Genomic DNA, 15,111 nt, shown 5'->3' with positions numbered 1-15,111 from the left:
CTTGCACACATTGTTCTCTGTAATAGTGTCAGCGAAGCCTCATCTGTGCACAGGAAGTTTTACCACTTCCTTTCTCATGTCAGACAACACCACCTAAGTTAAACACACTCACATCAAAACTAAAAGTAATGAGATAAAACAATACTACAAACAGTTCAGAAATGATGCCTTTAATATGAATAAACATATGAAACCGTAACAGACAAAATAATAATGTGATTAAAATACATAAAACACACTTGAATATATATATATGTTATATATGTTTATATAGATTCTAAAATGCTACAAAGTGATTGCACAATACATAAAATCTGCAAACATTTCAATTTTATCTAAAAGTATGGGAGAAAAAAAAGGCTTAAGTAAGTCCATAAGTAAAAGCTACATTGAATCACATTCATATTTTGACAGCTGCAAGAACTTTTAGATGATGTGCTGCGTATACTGTGCTGTCCTGTGACAGACCAGGCCAGTGTCTAAAGCACAGTGGGTACTATATGATACAAATAACATGCATATGTAGTATATAAAACAGAAGTATCTTGTCTGCCACTGCTTTTATTCATATTTTTAATATGTTACAACATTTTACAAGTACATCTCAGTCAGCTGGATCGTTTGTGGATGCTGATTTCTGAGAGCCTACATTAACATAACTTTTCTTTCAAACAAATTATTTAGTATATAAAGTAACACTCTCCATAATTCAGTGCAGCCGCTTTGTCAGCACATAAAAGATTCTTCCCCAACAGACATACTTCTCATCCTTTGTGACAAGTACAGATTTAACAATGGATGTTAAAGGATTTTGGATTTCCTGGATATTAAGTGTTCATCAGCAAATTTCTACGGTCCCAGTAATAGTCTTTTTTGTACTGAAGTAGCAGTTCACAAAGGCTTGATAAGCTCAAATTTTATTCTGCTGGTAAAATATTATTTACACAAACAAAGGGCTCCTATTTTTGAAGCATTTAAAAAATAATTGTAAAAATATTTGTATTTTAAGTAATCCCGTCTAACACACTTTTACGAGACACTTTTATAAGACTGCCTGTCCTTTTTTCTGTAATTTAATTTGATAATTTTACTTCCTTTTGTAAAATGTATTTGCTTTTATCAGTATAGGTGGCAGTCATGCTGTTATATATTATAATGAATAATGTTTTACAGTTGTCGTTAGATGTTATAGTCTCGGTACAAGATGTTCAGGCACACTTGTAGAGAAGTGTGGAGTAGCTAAAGAAACCCAGAATTTGGCTGCTGTTTGCAATGGCATTAATAAACTCCAATTGATGATATAAAACTATCATTAAACAGCAGGAAAAATAGTTTTGTTTTCTTCAGTGACTTTTTTCTTTTTTCTTTTTTTTGGTGGCAAAAATGTTATAAGCGGAAACACTATGGCGCACCGAACTGGACTGGCCCCTGCTTTTCTGCAGTCCAAATCAGATTGATCTTTTCTTCCTCTTTTGCAGTTTTGGTGGTGCTTTCCCGGTGGACTGTGCGAATTACGACAGTGCCACTATATCGGCGTAATGCTGCGATTGCAGTTAGAAATGATAGAAATCCACCAAGCGCAACACTTCCCAGAAAACACTGTTTTCCATTGCGATACCATTCAGAGTTTTCTGGAGAGCTGGAGGCACCATGAAATTTGACAGTGTCAGCCGCCTTGTCATTCTCAATGCAGGAAAAACCTTGAGTAGGACTCTGGTTTCTCTGTGAACTTGTTTCATTCACAAACACACCCATCTCTAAGAGGATGGCCTTTGGAACAGGATGTGCATGACGGGACACATACAACCTTTTCAGACTTTGACTCATAGGTGAAGGTTTATAATCTTTGCATGTAGCTCCACTCAGACTTGGAGCACATTTCACCGCCAATTTGTAGAACAGCTGGCCATGATGCAGGTTGCAGAGATCCTCTTTGACTCCAGCAGACAGAGATTGCTCACATTGTCCCAGCAGGTCGTCGTCCCACTTGTTGTCCTCATCCCACACTTCAAATTTCACTATATTTCCTGAAGACAAATCCTGGGTGCCCAGGTCGACAATCGTGGCCCAATGTGGATTATTGTTGTTGTAAATGACAGGAGTACGCCGGACCATTATCCCATTGACGGACACCTTCACATAGCCGTCCGTTTCTGTGGTGTGGTCTCCCCACAGACCAGAGGCCCGTTGTACAGTTATGATGACCCGCGCCATACCCTTACGGGTTGGGCAGCAGTCTTGGTTTACAGCAGGATCATTGTGGCATTGGCAGACACAGGTATCTCGTGGGTCACTCTTGATGCCGGCCTGACAGTGGTCACTGCAGTTCTTCCACAGACCCCTTTCCAGGATGTAATGGCTAATGGCTGAGCGCAAGTTCTTGCGGACAGGGTTGTTAGTAGGCAGTAACTCATGCAGTGAGTCCAGGGAGTATGAGACTATGTCTGGATTCTGTGGTAGTGTGTTCAGCCATTCTTTGTAGGCTGATGGATCCTTGTCAGCAGAGAATAGAAGGTCCGGCTCCGTGGTATGGCCCCCCTTTATTTCTGTGAACCTGTGGAGGAGAGGGTTGCTTTAATATCTGAGACAATCTGGCTTTTCTTTCAGTAAAAGTATTAAAATAATTACAAAACATCACAAAATGTATGAGAAAATACCTGTCGTTGAAGAGGCCGGAGAAGGATGTCTTCATTTCCATCTTGTCCATGTCCTTCTGGCAGTGTTTTACTTCTGCTTTTGCTTCAGCTTTGATGCTGGCTGACGCCTCAGCTTCCAAGCACATCTGCACCTCCTCCACACTGAGGCCCTGCAGGCTGGCCTGGCACTGCCTGATGCTGGTCACAGATTGAACTCTTCCTCCCAACTTCACCTGGAATTATATATTTAAACACATAAACTGCATAAGCATATTTGTTACTTTGTTGTTAATTTTTTTATCGCTTTTTGTCCTCATCACTTTGCTTTACCTTGGTGATGTAATGGGTGCCGAAGTTGTCAATAAGTTTGTAAAAACGTTGCTTGTATTCAGGGCTGTAGATTCTGGGGAGCTGTTTCAGTGCTTTTTGAAATTCTCTGTGCAACTTGGGAGTGCCGGACACTCTGTAGCTGTTTATAATGACACACCAGACAAAAACAACAGCAATATGAAACAAGTGTACAAAGGTTTTACATTTATTTTCAGAGCTAGGGGAGTGTGTGGAGAAAAGTTTTATCCAAGTCCTTCTTACCTGTAGTACTCACAGGACATGCTGAGGCTTGTGAAGCTGAACTTGTCATTTTTTGTTTTTTCCATGGAGTATTCAGCCAGTTTAGAATGGGTACCAGCTAGCATCACTTTGCCACTTTTTTCACCTACAGTAACATCTAGATTGGCCTGCCAGCTGTTATCCACAGAAGAGGTACTGGAACTGACCAGGGACTCACTGGACCGGTGGAGCGCACTGGCTACTTTCATGTTGCAGGACTGCTTTGGTCTCCAGTCCACCACTGACAAGGGGAGCTTTTGCTTTTTGTTCTCCAGATAGGGGTTGCTGCACAGGGTGCATGTTTTGTCCTTGCGTTTCCACCTATTCATGTCAAGCACAAAGGCCCCCTTACGTTCCATTTTGGTGATATCAAAGCCTTCCCCGGCCAAATTGGTACCTGGAGCAAATTCTGCATCTACACACTGCCTGGGTGTCCCCTCTGTGCATGACTGATGTGTACACTGAGGGAGGGACAGCATGAGGCTGGCATAGATGCAGATATTCAAGAGAAACATGTTTCTCGTAATTTGGGTGACGGATGGAAACTGAAGGTTTATCCTGAAAGAGAAACAGTTTTGTTGAACAAACATGAATAAGTAAAGCAGTTCATTACTACACCTCTACTTGGTCATTGGACATATAGTAATTCTGTCACTCCTTTTTAAAGAAGTGACATTTTTGGCTCAGCATTTTATCCATAATAAACACCTTAAGTCAGTAGATCGTCCCATCCTCCCTCTAACATGCAGTTACAAAACCCTCTCTAACAGTGCTTAATAACTTGCCACTAACTTGCCTCTCCTTTGTAGACCATAACAACATTTTGGATAAATTTCAAGTAAAAATAAATTACGTTATTTAAATTGTGTTAGACCCCTCTGCTGCTTTTGAAAATGTTTACCATTCTGTCCTCTTGGGCCATCTCAATCATGTCAATCATTTCCAGGCCTTGTGGTCAAGTCAAGTCAGTTTTTATGTATATAGCACCAAATCATATCAAAAGTTATTTCTCTCTATATCAAGCTGGTCTAGACGATACTATTTTGGTTCGAGTCCTATCAACAGATTGGTTTCAGTTGCAAGTGATACATCTTTATCTTCCTTTGATTCTTCCTCTTGTGGTGTACTTCAAGGCTCTATTTTGGGACCTATTGTACTTTAACTTGGGTTTACTTTTAGAAAACATGCCATCCCAAGATTTTTCATGTATATTTTATGAGGAGGGAAATGCATTTAACACCGTATGTTGATCCTCAAGGATATGCAAAATGCATTTTAATGAGAAACATGGAATGTAAACATAACTTGTTTGTTTACTAGAGAAGTCAGCAGGGCATTTCTAAATCTCTTTTCATTTGCCACAAGGGTGTCAAACACTGGATGTCTAAAGGAAGGGCTAAATGAGATTAAGACAAATTCCCTTTAACTTGCAACGGTCTAGGTATCACATTTGAATCTGTCTTACAATGTGACAAACTGTCATTAGTGGTAGCTTTCTGCCACGTTAGGTCTATTGTGAAAATAAAACCTTATCTGTCTCCTAGGAATCCGTAGACTTTTGTACATACTTTTATTTCCTTGCATCTTGACTGCTGTAGTTTTCTTTATTTGAGTCAGTTATCCTTTTCTTTCCTGCAGTTTGTCTAGAATCACCTCACTAGTACCAAGAACAGAGACTAATGAAATATAGAATTGATTTTGAAATTCTTCAATTGTGTTTTAAGCACTATACGGATCGGCACAAGTTTGTATGTCAGATCTCTTTAGTCCCTATTCCGACTTAAGACTTCTCAGATGTCCTGATCAATTACTGCTTTCCGTTCTACATTTTTAGTTAAACCCCAAAGGTGATAAATCGTTTTCATTGCTGTCTCCTAGTCTGTGAAACATTTTAGCTCTTACTGTCGCGCCATTCTAGTCCATCGCCATTTTTAAAATTCAGTCTTAAGACCAATCTTTTTATAACTGCACTTGAGTCTCGGCTACAGTCATGACTACACAACTGCTTTGGTCAACATTTGCCCTATAAATAAATGGAAATGACTCAGCAGTTATAGCTCATTAAAAGTTTAACTGCTCTCACAAATGGGACAGGACTAAAGTATATTATAGAACTGCTCACTGATACAGCAGTGACACTAAAGAAAATTTTATACAGATGCTAAATAACTTCAGACAATTGTAAGTAACTCACAGACAGTTACGTATATTCAAATAAAGTAAAACAATATTTAAATATAAGCACATCAGCTGAGACTCACCCTCGTCTTGCCTGTTCACGCTGCACTTGAGAAACTGACTGTGAGCATGAATATCAGTGCTTTGCGTTCAAATGATAAAAAAGCAGGTGGTGAGGGGGTGAAGTGGCGAGGTGGTGGTGGTCTCATGAAAGCATGGGGAACAAAATGTGGTTTTAAAGTTTCATCGATGCTGAACAGACATAGCACTGAGGGGGAGGAGCTGTTGGTCTACAGATGAAGTCAAACACATAGTGACAGCATAAAAGTAAGGCTGGCTTTCCAGTCAGTAACGGACCAGAGACCACAAACCTATCATTTCTCTGAAGTGGTGGTGGGCTGTGGCTTTACTCTATGAGACTAAGAGACTGTCACACTCTAATGAATAATTTCTTAAGTTTATCACAAACACAAAGTAACTCAACAGCTGTATATGATAAACATTTTAATGAGCTCTGTTATAACATTGGGCTGTTTCAGCAGCAAACGCTGAGACAGCAAAGAAAATTAATCTAAATTAAAATACACAAAAAACCTATAGTAGCTTGAGTAAGTACTGTGCATATGTATAAAAGCCATATATTAAGGAATACTGAAAGGTAAATTAAAGATGGATAAATTGACATATTTGAAATTAACAGAGAAAAGTGCATTCAATTACAGATAACAAGAAAAAAATCATTGAACAAAGTGTAGATGCATGGATTCATACATGAAAAAACACTTAAGCATTAAGGATATGTAGAAAAAACATGTAGGTAGGAGAGAAACTGACTATAAAATATAAAAAACATTTATAATATGATGACACCACATGTGTAATGGACTCTGCATGTGTTCTGTTCTTCACTTCTCGCTTTAGAAATGGGCATCAAGCAACATGTCAAAAATCATCAAGGTAATAATGTGATTAAAATGTATAAAACACTGTTTCAAATGCCTGTACAAAGACAATAAAATTCTTTGAAAATGCACAGATACAAAAAAGACTGGTGAAAGCTGCATTAAATCAAACTCATGTTTCAGTAACTGCAGAATTTTTTAGGATAATCAACTGCATATGCTTTGCTGTCCTGTTAAAGACCAGGCCAGTGTCTGCAGTATAACTATGACTTTATGATGCAAATCAAATCAAACTATCTTTTCTACCTAGCCTCTATTAATAGTAGACTTCTGTCAAATACAAATCTCACACATCCTGAATATGACTTGAGGCCATTTTGTCAGTTATCAGGAGAGATTTAATAGGGAATTACAGTCATGAATTATGCCTTTTGCTTAGATTAATGTCACCAAATCAATACACTTTAAAAAAAAGATTCCTAATGTTTTGCATCAGTAAAGCCAATTATATGGAATCAAACTTTTGAGTCTCCGCAGTAAGACTCTGGTTTCTCTGTGAACTTGTGTCATTCACAAACACACCCATCTCTAAGAGGATGGCCTTTGGAACAGGATGTGCATGACGGGACACATACAGCCTCTTCAGACTTTGACTCATAGGTGAAGGTTTATAATCTTTGCATGTAGCTCCACTCAGACTCGGAGCACATTTCACCGCCAATTTGTAGAACAGCTGGCCATGATGCAGGTTGCAGAGATCCTCTTTGACTCCAGCAGACAGAGATTGCTCACATTGTCCCAGCAGGTCGTCGTCCCACTTGTTGTCCTCATCCCACACTTCAAATTTCATTATATTTCCTGAGGACAAATCCTGGGTGCCCAGGTCGACAATCGTGGCCCAATGTGGATTATTGTTGTTGTAAATGACAGGAGTACGCCGGACCATTATCCCATTGATGGACACCTTCACATAGCCGTCCGTTTCTGTGGTGTGGTCTCCCCACAGACCAGAGGCCCGTTGTACAGTTATGATGACCCGCGCCATACCCTTACGGGTTGGGCAGCAGTCTTGGTTTACAGCAGGGTCATTGTGGCATTGGCAGACACAGGTATCTCGTGGGTCGCTCTTGATGCCGGCCTGACAGTGGTCACTGCAGTTCTTCCACAGACCCCTTTCCAGGATGTAATGGCTAATGGCTGAGCGCAAGTTCTTGTGGACAGGGCTGTTAGTGGGCAGTAACTCATGCAGTGAGTCCAGGGAGTATGAGACTATGTCTGGATTCTGTGGTAGTGTGTTCAGCCATTCTTTGTAGGCTGATGGATCCTTGTCAGCAGAGAATAGAAGGTCCGGCTCCGTGGTATGGCCCCCCTTTATTTCTGTGAACCTGTGGAGGAGAGAGTTGCTCCGATAACAGAGCCGCGAGAGAAACCAAAAGCTCTTAAACAGAAAGTGAGACTTTAAAATCTGATACATTTCAATTCTTGCAGTTTAGTTAGTTAAGCGTTTCCAGGGTTAACAGTCATCACTTCAAGTGCAAACCAGTAGAAAATGTGACAGAATATGAGACAAAATGTCCTATACCTGTCGTTGAAGAGGCCGGAGAAGGATGTCTTCATTTCCATCTTGTCCATGTCCTTCTGGCAGTGTTTTGTTTGAGCTTTTACTGTAGCTTTGATGCTGGCTGACGCCTCAACTTCCAGGCACATCTGCACCTCCTCCACACTGAGGCCCTGCAGGCTGGCCTGGCACTGCCTGATGCTGGTCACAGATTGAACTCTTCCTCCCAACTTCACCTGGAATTATATATTTAAACACATAAATTGCATAAGCAAATTTGTTATGCTTGAATTTGTTCATAAATGTGCATTTTCTTTTGTTATAATCACACCATCATTTTGCTTTACCTTGGTGATGTAATGGGTGCCAAAGTTGTCTATCAGTTTGTAAAACTGTTGCTTGGATTCAGGGCTGTAGATTTTGGGGAGCTGTTTGACTGCTTTATAAAATTCCCTGTGCAACTTGTGAGTGCTGGACACTCTGTAGCTGTTCACAGTGAGACCAGAGAATACAACAGTATTGCATTTGAGCATCAAAGTTCATTCATTTTGTTTATTGCATTTACCTTTTCATGAGGGGAGTGTGTAGAGAAAAGTTTTATCCTAGTCCTTCTTACCTGTAGTACTCACAGGACATGCTGTGGCTTGTGAAGCTGAACTTGTCATTCTTTGTTTTTTCCATGGAGTATTCAGCCAATTTAGAATGGGTACCAGCTAGCATCAACGAGGCACCCTTTTTACCCACATTAACGTCTAGATTGGCCTGCCAGTTGTTATCCACAGAAGAGGTGCTGGAACTGACCAGGGACTCACTGGACCGGTGGAGCGCACTGGCTACTTTCATGTTGCAGGACTGCTTTGGTCTCCAGTCCACCACTGACAAGGGGAGCTTTTGCTTTTTGTTCTCCAGGTAGGGGTTGCTGCACAGGGTGCATGTTTTGTCCTTGCGTTTCCATCGATTCATGTCAAGCACAAAGGCCCCCTTACGTTCCATTTTGGTGATATCAAAGCCTTCCCCGGCCAAATTGGTACCTGGAGCAAATTCTGCATCTACACACTGCCTGGGTGTCCCCTCTGTGCATGACTGATGTGTACACTGAGGGAGGGACAGCATGAGGCTGGCATAGATGCAGATATTCAAGAGAAACATGTTTCTTTTAAGTTTGGGTGACGGATAGAAACTGATGGTTAAACCTGAAAGACAAACATGATTCATGAGCAAGTGAAGCCGTTTATTACTACACCACTAAAAGTTAGTGGTTGGACAGGACCAAACCAAACTGAAGCAGCAATAAACATTTTCTACCACATGATAAATGAGTTAAAATCACTTCAGTGAAATCTTTATGTCAAAACATTGTTGCGCTTTCAAACCATGCACCTGTCCATCTGACTGCATCCCACTTTGTTTTTAAAAGCAAAATTTTAGACAGTTGGTCTACTGATATTTTTTATTCCAGTTTTAAACATGCCATTGTTTACCTGCTCATAAATAAACCTTCTCTGGATCCCTCTGGATTCAACTATTTTAGAGGCATCTCTAAAGCTTGAAACAAATCTGAAGACTATAAAACCTAGAAAACTGGACAAACCACATATAAGGATTGTATCCATCAACTTGCACACATGTTTAGTCTCTAACAGTCAGACAGGAACATAAAGCTTGTGACAGAGTGAATAGGGACACTCTTGACAGACTACTGAATATTATGTATTTTTTACATCAAGTTTTAGAATATTTCAAAAATAGCAGATAAGCATAGACTCACCTTTTTCTTACGTACACACACTGGAAATGCAAATCTGACTGTGTGCATCAGTATTCGAACTCTGTGTTTTTAAAGAGAAGGAGGCAGGACAGGGCGTTGTGGGGGAGTGAGGTGACAGTGGTCTTTGAGAGAACAGTAGGGGGAAAAAAAGTTGTTTGACAGTTTGATCAAAGAAGAATAAACTCTCACTTCTTTGAGGGGGTGCTGCAGTCTGGTCATACTATGTGACATTAGGAGGCTGTGATCCTAACACTAAATTTCTCAAGACTATTACAACCAATTTTGTTGTAGTTGTTTATGATGCGCTAGGATCAAATTTTAGTGAGAAATTTTGAGAAAATTCGGTTGTTTCAGCAGCAAACACTGACATGGAAAAGAAAATGAATCTACATTTAAATAAACCCAAAAAACAGAGTGATTTTTGATCATTTTTACACATTAGAAAATATCATTTATGTTTCCACACCCAACAAAAGTACATCTAATATGGAGAAATTAAAGGGACAGTTCACCCCAAAGCCAAAAATATTTTTCCCCTCTTACCCTTAGAGCTATATATGTATCTATATTGTTCTGGTGTAGGTGGCCAAGTGTTGGAGATATCAGCCGTAGAGACATGTGCCTTCTCTCGGATATAATGTAACTAGATGCTTGTGGTGCTCAAAGCGCCCATAATAAAATAAAATAAAATAAAATAAAATAAAATAAAATAAAACCTTTGAAATACTCAACAGCAGTGTCCATGAGTACATGCACGCTTCCCCTGTGTGGTGATACGGTTGCTGGATGTAGTTTGGTAGAAAGAAAATAGCTTCTATATGAAACTGCTCACAACAAAGTCCATGTATTACTTTGGGTAACCGGATGATGCTGTCTGGAAAGAGACATTGCTGTTGAGTTTTTCAAATGTTTTGTTTTATATGTAGTTTTGATTTGGGGTTGAACTGTCCCTTTAAAATGTTTGGAACTGAGTGAGAAGACACTGTTAATTTTTAAATTAGATTTAACTTAATTGTGATTGCACAGAGTACTGAGACAAATGCAGTTTAGCATCTAACCAGATTTTCAAAAAGAAGTACAGACTAATGTGCATGTATAGAAGTATATATATAAATAATAACTAGTAAGGGGTAAATATAAAACCTATGCAGCAATAAAACAGTATGAGCATGTACAGCAAGTAGGCACAGTCCCACAGAAGTGTGTTTGTAGGCGGAAACATGTCATGAAGTCCGAGCAGCAGAGTCGGGTGAAAGGTGAAGGTGGTGTGGTGTGGTGTGATCATGGGTGTGATTCATCTAGATCATCAACAGTTCTCTTCCATTAGAGAATTCCAGCACGTCACCTGCTGCCTTCAAGTGCTCCTCGGGAACATCGAAATCCAAGTGCATCTATTGCTTTTGTTGAGTGACAACAGCAAAATTTACCCAGTTATGACATTTTTTTTGTTGCTTGAAATTGACAACACGTCACATATATAAGACTTGAGCACTGCACTCAAACTGTCATGTGGCTGGTGGTTAGTGACTCATTTATTAACCTACTGCAGCAACAGATTTTCTCACGAGTAAATACTGAGGCTCCCGTAATTTCTATGCATAGTCTGTAATTGTGAACAGTGGGCTATACTGTCTCTCTGGTATAATCATAGTTTTCAGAAAATTCAACATGTTGGTTGACCCAAATTTGTATCCGTAGTTATGATTAAAAACACATTTTGTTGTTGTAATGAACATGTTTGCTAGTAACTTTCAAAAAATAATCATGTTCTTTATATTTAGCAAGTGAGCTCAGGTGGTTTCTGCAATATTTCCGGTGGTGCTGAAGGCGCTCTAACTCAGTCAGTGTTGGCATTTACACTGTCAAGTAGCGCCAAGCAACATGAAACTAGTCCCAATAAAGGAAAATAAGACCAGAAGTTAAAAGAGTCCACCTTCAAAATAAAATTTGATCTTTGTATAAAAGTCAGTTTATTGAATTTTTTTTTTTTTTTAAATGCTGCCATCGCTGGAGAAGTTGTTTCCAGTGTGTACATCCATCAAAGCGTCAGTCCATCCCATTCTCATGAACACAATATCTCAGGAATGCCTTGAGGGAATTTCCCTGTATTGGCACAAACGTCCATTTTGACTCAAGCATGAACTGATCAGATTTTGGCCATAACTCAAGAATTCATACGATAGCTATAACAAAATTTCACACAAATGTCTAAAAGGGTAAAGTGATGAAGTGATGACATTTAAATCCAAAAGGTCAAAGGTCAGCTTCACAGTGCCATCCTAATGTTATCAGGCTATTACTCAGCACCATCACTCAGGAACAGAAGGGGAGACATTTGGTCAGATGCTGATTCGTTGACACCCTTCTTTGGTGCCCACCTTAAAACTGCTGCTTGTATAGATCTTCTGTGCTGCCGGGTTGAAGATATGTGTGTGTAGTCTTTTAAAATGTTTGCCTCTTTGCAGCAACTTCCGAATTTGAAGCACTGCGTACTGTCTTGGCTATGCAATATATTCTCATATCTAAATGGCAGAATAGGTTGTTTGCCAGTGACTCCCAAAAGGGCGTCATTGGCAACCAAATATGACACCCCAAAATGGGAGAGCACTGGCAACAGGCGCATGTACTAATGTTTGCAGTTTTAAATAGGGTTAATTTTGTGAAACATTTGCTGTTATGCACCAAAACTACGTGGTTAGGTTTAGAAGAAAGATCATGGTTTTGATTCAAATAAATATCTTTGTTACGCTGACTTTTGGTTGGACACAAACACTGGCTTCCTGGGTGAAAGTCCTGTGTTTGTTTGACCTGTCCACCACATGGATGTATAAAGAGAACAGGATGCAGAGCTGGAGGCAGGACCCCGTTCATTCTTATGAAAGCTGCTCAGTGGCACACAAAGCCAAAAAAATTAATTTCCAGGTGTAGAATTACCCAGATCTTCCGCATTCATGGGCTCATAGAGCAAGCACATCAGTGTTTCCTTGCCACATTGTCCACTTGGTCTCTGGCTTGCTTACATTAACGACAGTCAGAAAGTATCTCTGGATTGGGCAGTTAGTGAATTTTCTTTCAGGACATGATGATTTAAATCAGGGCTATTTCAGTGTTCATAGAGGTAAGTTGATGTATGTCACAAAAAAAATATTAATTGATTTATAGACGTCTCTTACACAACATAAGTCAATGGGGAAAAGTTGTTTTGTACCCAATGCCATAATGTTTGGCCACTATGTCAAACTAGCCTCTAAGGCCGATGCTGTTCCCGGGGGCTCTATCCACTGACACTGTCTAATCCGCACCAGAAACCCGATCAGTTCTACACATGTGCAAATATGGTTGGGCTTAGGCACTGACCCTAAATAGTTAGGATCAGGACAGCCTTTTGGGCAGAGGATAGGACCTGAGCTGATCGTGTCTCTAGTATTTAACGGGTAATGACAGTCCACCATCCCGAATTCCGATGTACGCAGACTTTGCCTCTTCATAATACTAATAATCACCACCTAACAATACACCTAAATATGAGTCATAACAGGCAGCTTGTGCAGACAACCTATGTATTCGTTTTTTAGGTCAGGGCGGGCTGTGGCAACTTGTTTTCTATCCTGTTCCTCTGGTAGTCCACCACAAACTGTTCTGCTAATATTGACCTTCAGGTGATGGTCATTGCAACACGAAGTTCTCTATCAGTCCTCTGTCCTCCTCTGTAAAAAAAATAGTCTCTAAGTGAAGACAGCATGTTTTTCACTGGAAATTATTCACTGCAATCATACATGTCAATATACTGATAGCTTCCATTTCGACAAAAAAAAAAAATACATTTAATACCTTTTATTTAAGTTCTAAAAGTTTTTACTCGAAATATTACGTGAGTCTGGAAAGATAAAGATTTAAAGTAACTTGACTGTTTTTCAGAGGCATGCGACCACGAGGTGGTTATAAACTTTTTAAATAAAAAAGCTGGATTACCAAGTGGGCACAGTTGGCAGCTGGTTTAGGATGCCATACAAGTCCCTGGTTCACTGTGTGTCAGTTTGGGTAATTTGGTTAATTGCAAATCTGTTAGGGAATATGCACCAACAATAAAGATGGGTCCTGCACTTGTCGAGGATCCCTGCCTGCATTCATTTATTTTCAGGTCATGTTGTTCTCACATGGTGCACATTCATTAAGAAATTGTTGTTGTTGTTGTTGTATTTAGTTAAATCACCACAAAGAAAACCTGAGGCTAGATAGCAGCTACTGTTCCAGAGCAGGAGTATCAGTTGAAAGAGTGTATACACAATGTACACATTTGTGGGAAGTAGAGAAATGGAGCATCATTAGTGGCCCAAAAGCAAATATTTGCCCAAGGCCTCCCTAAAGGAATCAGCACCAGCATACTGATGTTAACTGTGTTTAGCTAGACTCAATGCAAACAATGAACATGCATGGTCTTAGTGAGCACACTGCCTTGCTTCAACACCTCTGTGAAAATAAGATGAGACACACAGAAAGATAGCAATGGTACAGATGAATAGAGAAAATAAAATAATCAATAAAATGAGGTTTCTAAAAAAAACTAAACTAGAATAAGAATAGCACAAAATAAAAAATAGAGGAACTATACAAGAACAGATGGAGACAGAAACTGCAAGGTAAAGTGACCACGGAATGCAGCAGAGTCAGCAAGTCTATTTAAACAGTGTACACCAGACTGATGATATGATTAAATAACGGCACCTGGTGTTTGTTTGTAATATAAACATGATGCAAAGATTAGAAATCAGAACACATTAACATAATACAGGGGTAATATGATAAATTATTTTGTATGGGCTTTTAAATATAGCTTAATAGTTGCATTCCAACCAACTTGTTTGCACTGCTGGTCATAAGTAACTGCACACTTGTTAGCTATTCTGCACATTTTTTACAACCTCTACCTCACTTCTCACTGTGTTGTGTATATATTTGATCGTTTCTACTCCTGCAAATGCAAAATCAGATGAAAGGTAGTACTATAACGTGTAGTGCAGCAAAATAGGGTGGAATGGAAAAGAGTATCAAATATGACAGTATAAAAACAGTATAGTGTGAGCGTGATAAAGTAAAATACAGTATGTGTAATATAGTAAGTGAAATATAACTGTATAATGGAATATGATATAGCCTAGTAAAAAAAAAATAGTATATATAATAGGTTGTATCAACAACACCTAGGTGGTATGATGTGTTAAATATTAAATTATAGTATAAAAAATAATACAAGTAATTAGCCTGCAATGTGGGGACAAAAATAAAACGAAATCTTTATTATGTTTGAATTAATTAGCTGAAAAAAGTGGCACGTTCATAGAGGCAGCTTTTAGTTTGAAACCACAGACCGGAAGTGTCGTTGTTGTTGTTACATGTAACTTGACAGTCTTGTGTAAAGGCGATGCAGGGGACTTAAAGGCCGCCAGGGAAGACTCCGCA

The 15,111-nt window shown here is 39.4% G+C and overlaps 2 protein-coding genes across 2 annotated transcripts; both read right to left on the bottom strand.

Moving 5' to 3' along the window:
- Positions 1-154: 154 nt before the first annotated feature.
- On the bottom strand, positions 155-5,656 carry LOC117268163 (perforin-1-like). Its single transcript, XM_033644375.2, has 5 exons — positions 5,507-5,656; positions 3,228-3,803; positions 2,967-3,105; positions 2,658-2,869; positions 155-2,554 (listed from the first exon to the last, which is right to left on the bottom strand). Exons 2-5 carry the CDS (start codon positions 3,758-3,760, stop codon positions 1,402-1,404), a joined length of 2,037 nt encoding a protein of 678 aa, XP_033500266.2. The 5' UTR covers positions 3,761-3,803; positions 5,507-5,656; the 3' UTR covers positions 155-1,401.
- A 285-nt stretch (positions 5,657-5,941) lies between these two features.
- On the bottom strand, positions 5,942-9,684 carry LOC117268938 (perforin-1-like). Its single transcript, XM_033645720.2, has 5 exons — positions 9,652-9,684; positions 8,500-9,076; positions 8,231-8,369; positions 7,908-8,119; positions 5,942-7,710 (listed from the first exon to the last, which is right to left on the bottom strand). The coding sequence occupies exons 2-5, from the start codon at positions 9,030-9,032 to the stop codon at positions 6,831-6,833; spliced, it is 1,764 nt and encodes a 587-aa protein (XP_033501611.2). The 5' UTR covers positions 9,033-9,076; positions 9,652-9,684; the 3' UTR covers positions 5,942-6,830.
- Between the last annotated feature and the right edge of the window lie 5,427 nt (positions 9,685-15,111).

Source organism: Epinephelus lanceolatus, chromosome 18 (genome assembly GCF_041903045.1).
Source record: "Epinephelus lanceolatus isolate andai-2023 chromosome 18, ASM4190304v1, whole genome shotgun sequence".
NCBI lineage: Eukaryota > Metazoa > Chordata > Actinopteri > Perciformes > Serranidae > Epinephelus > Epinephelus lanceolatus.
This window is presented reverse-complemented; position numbering and strand designations above follow the sequence as displayed.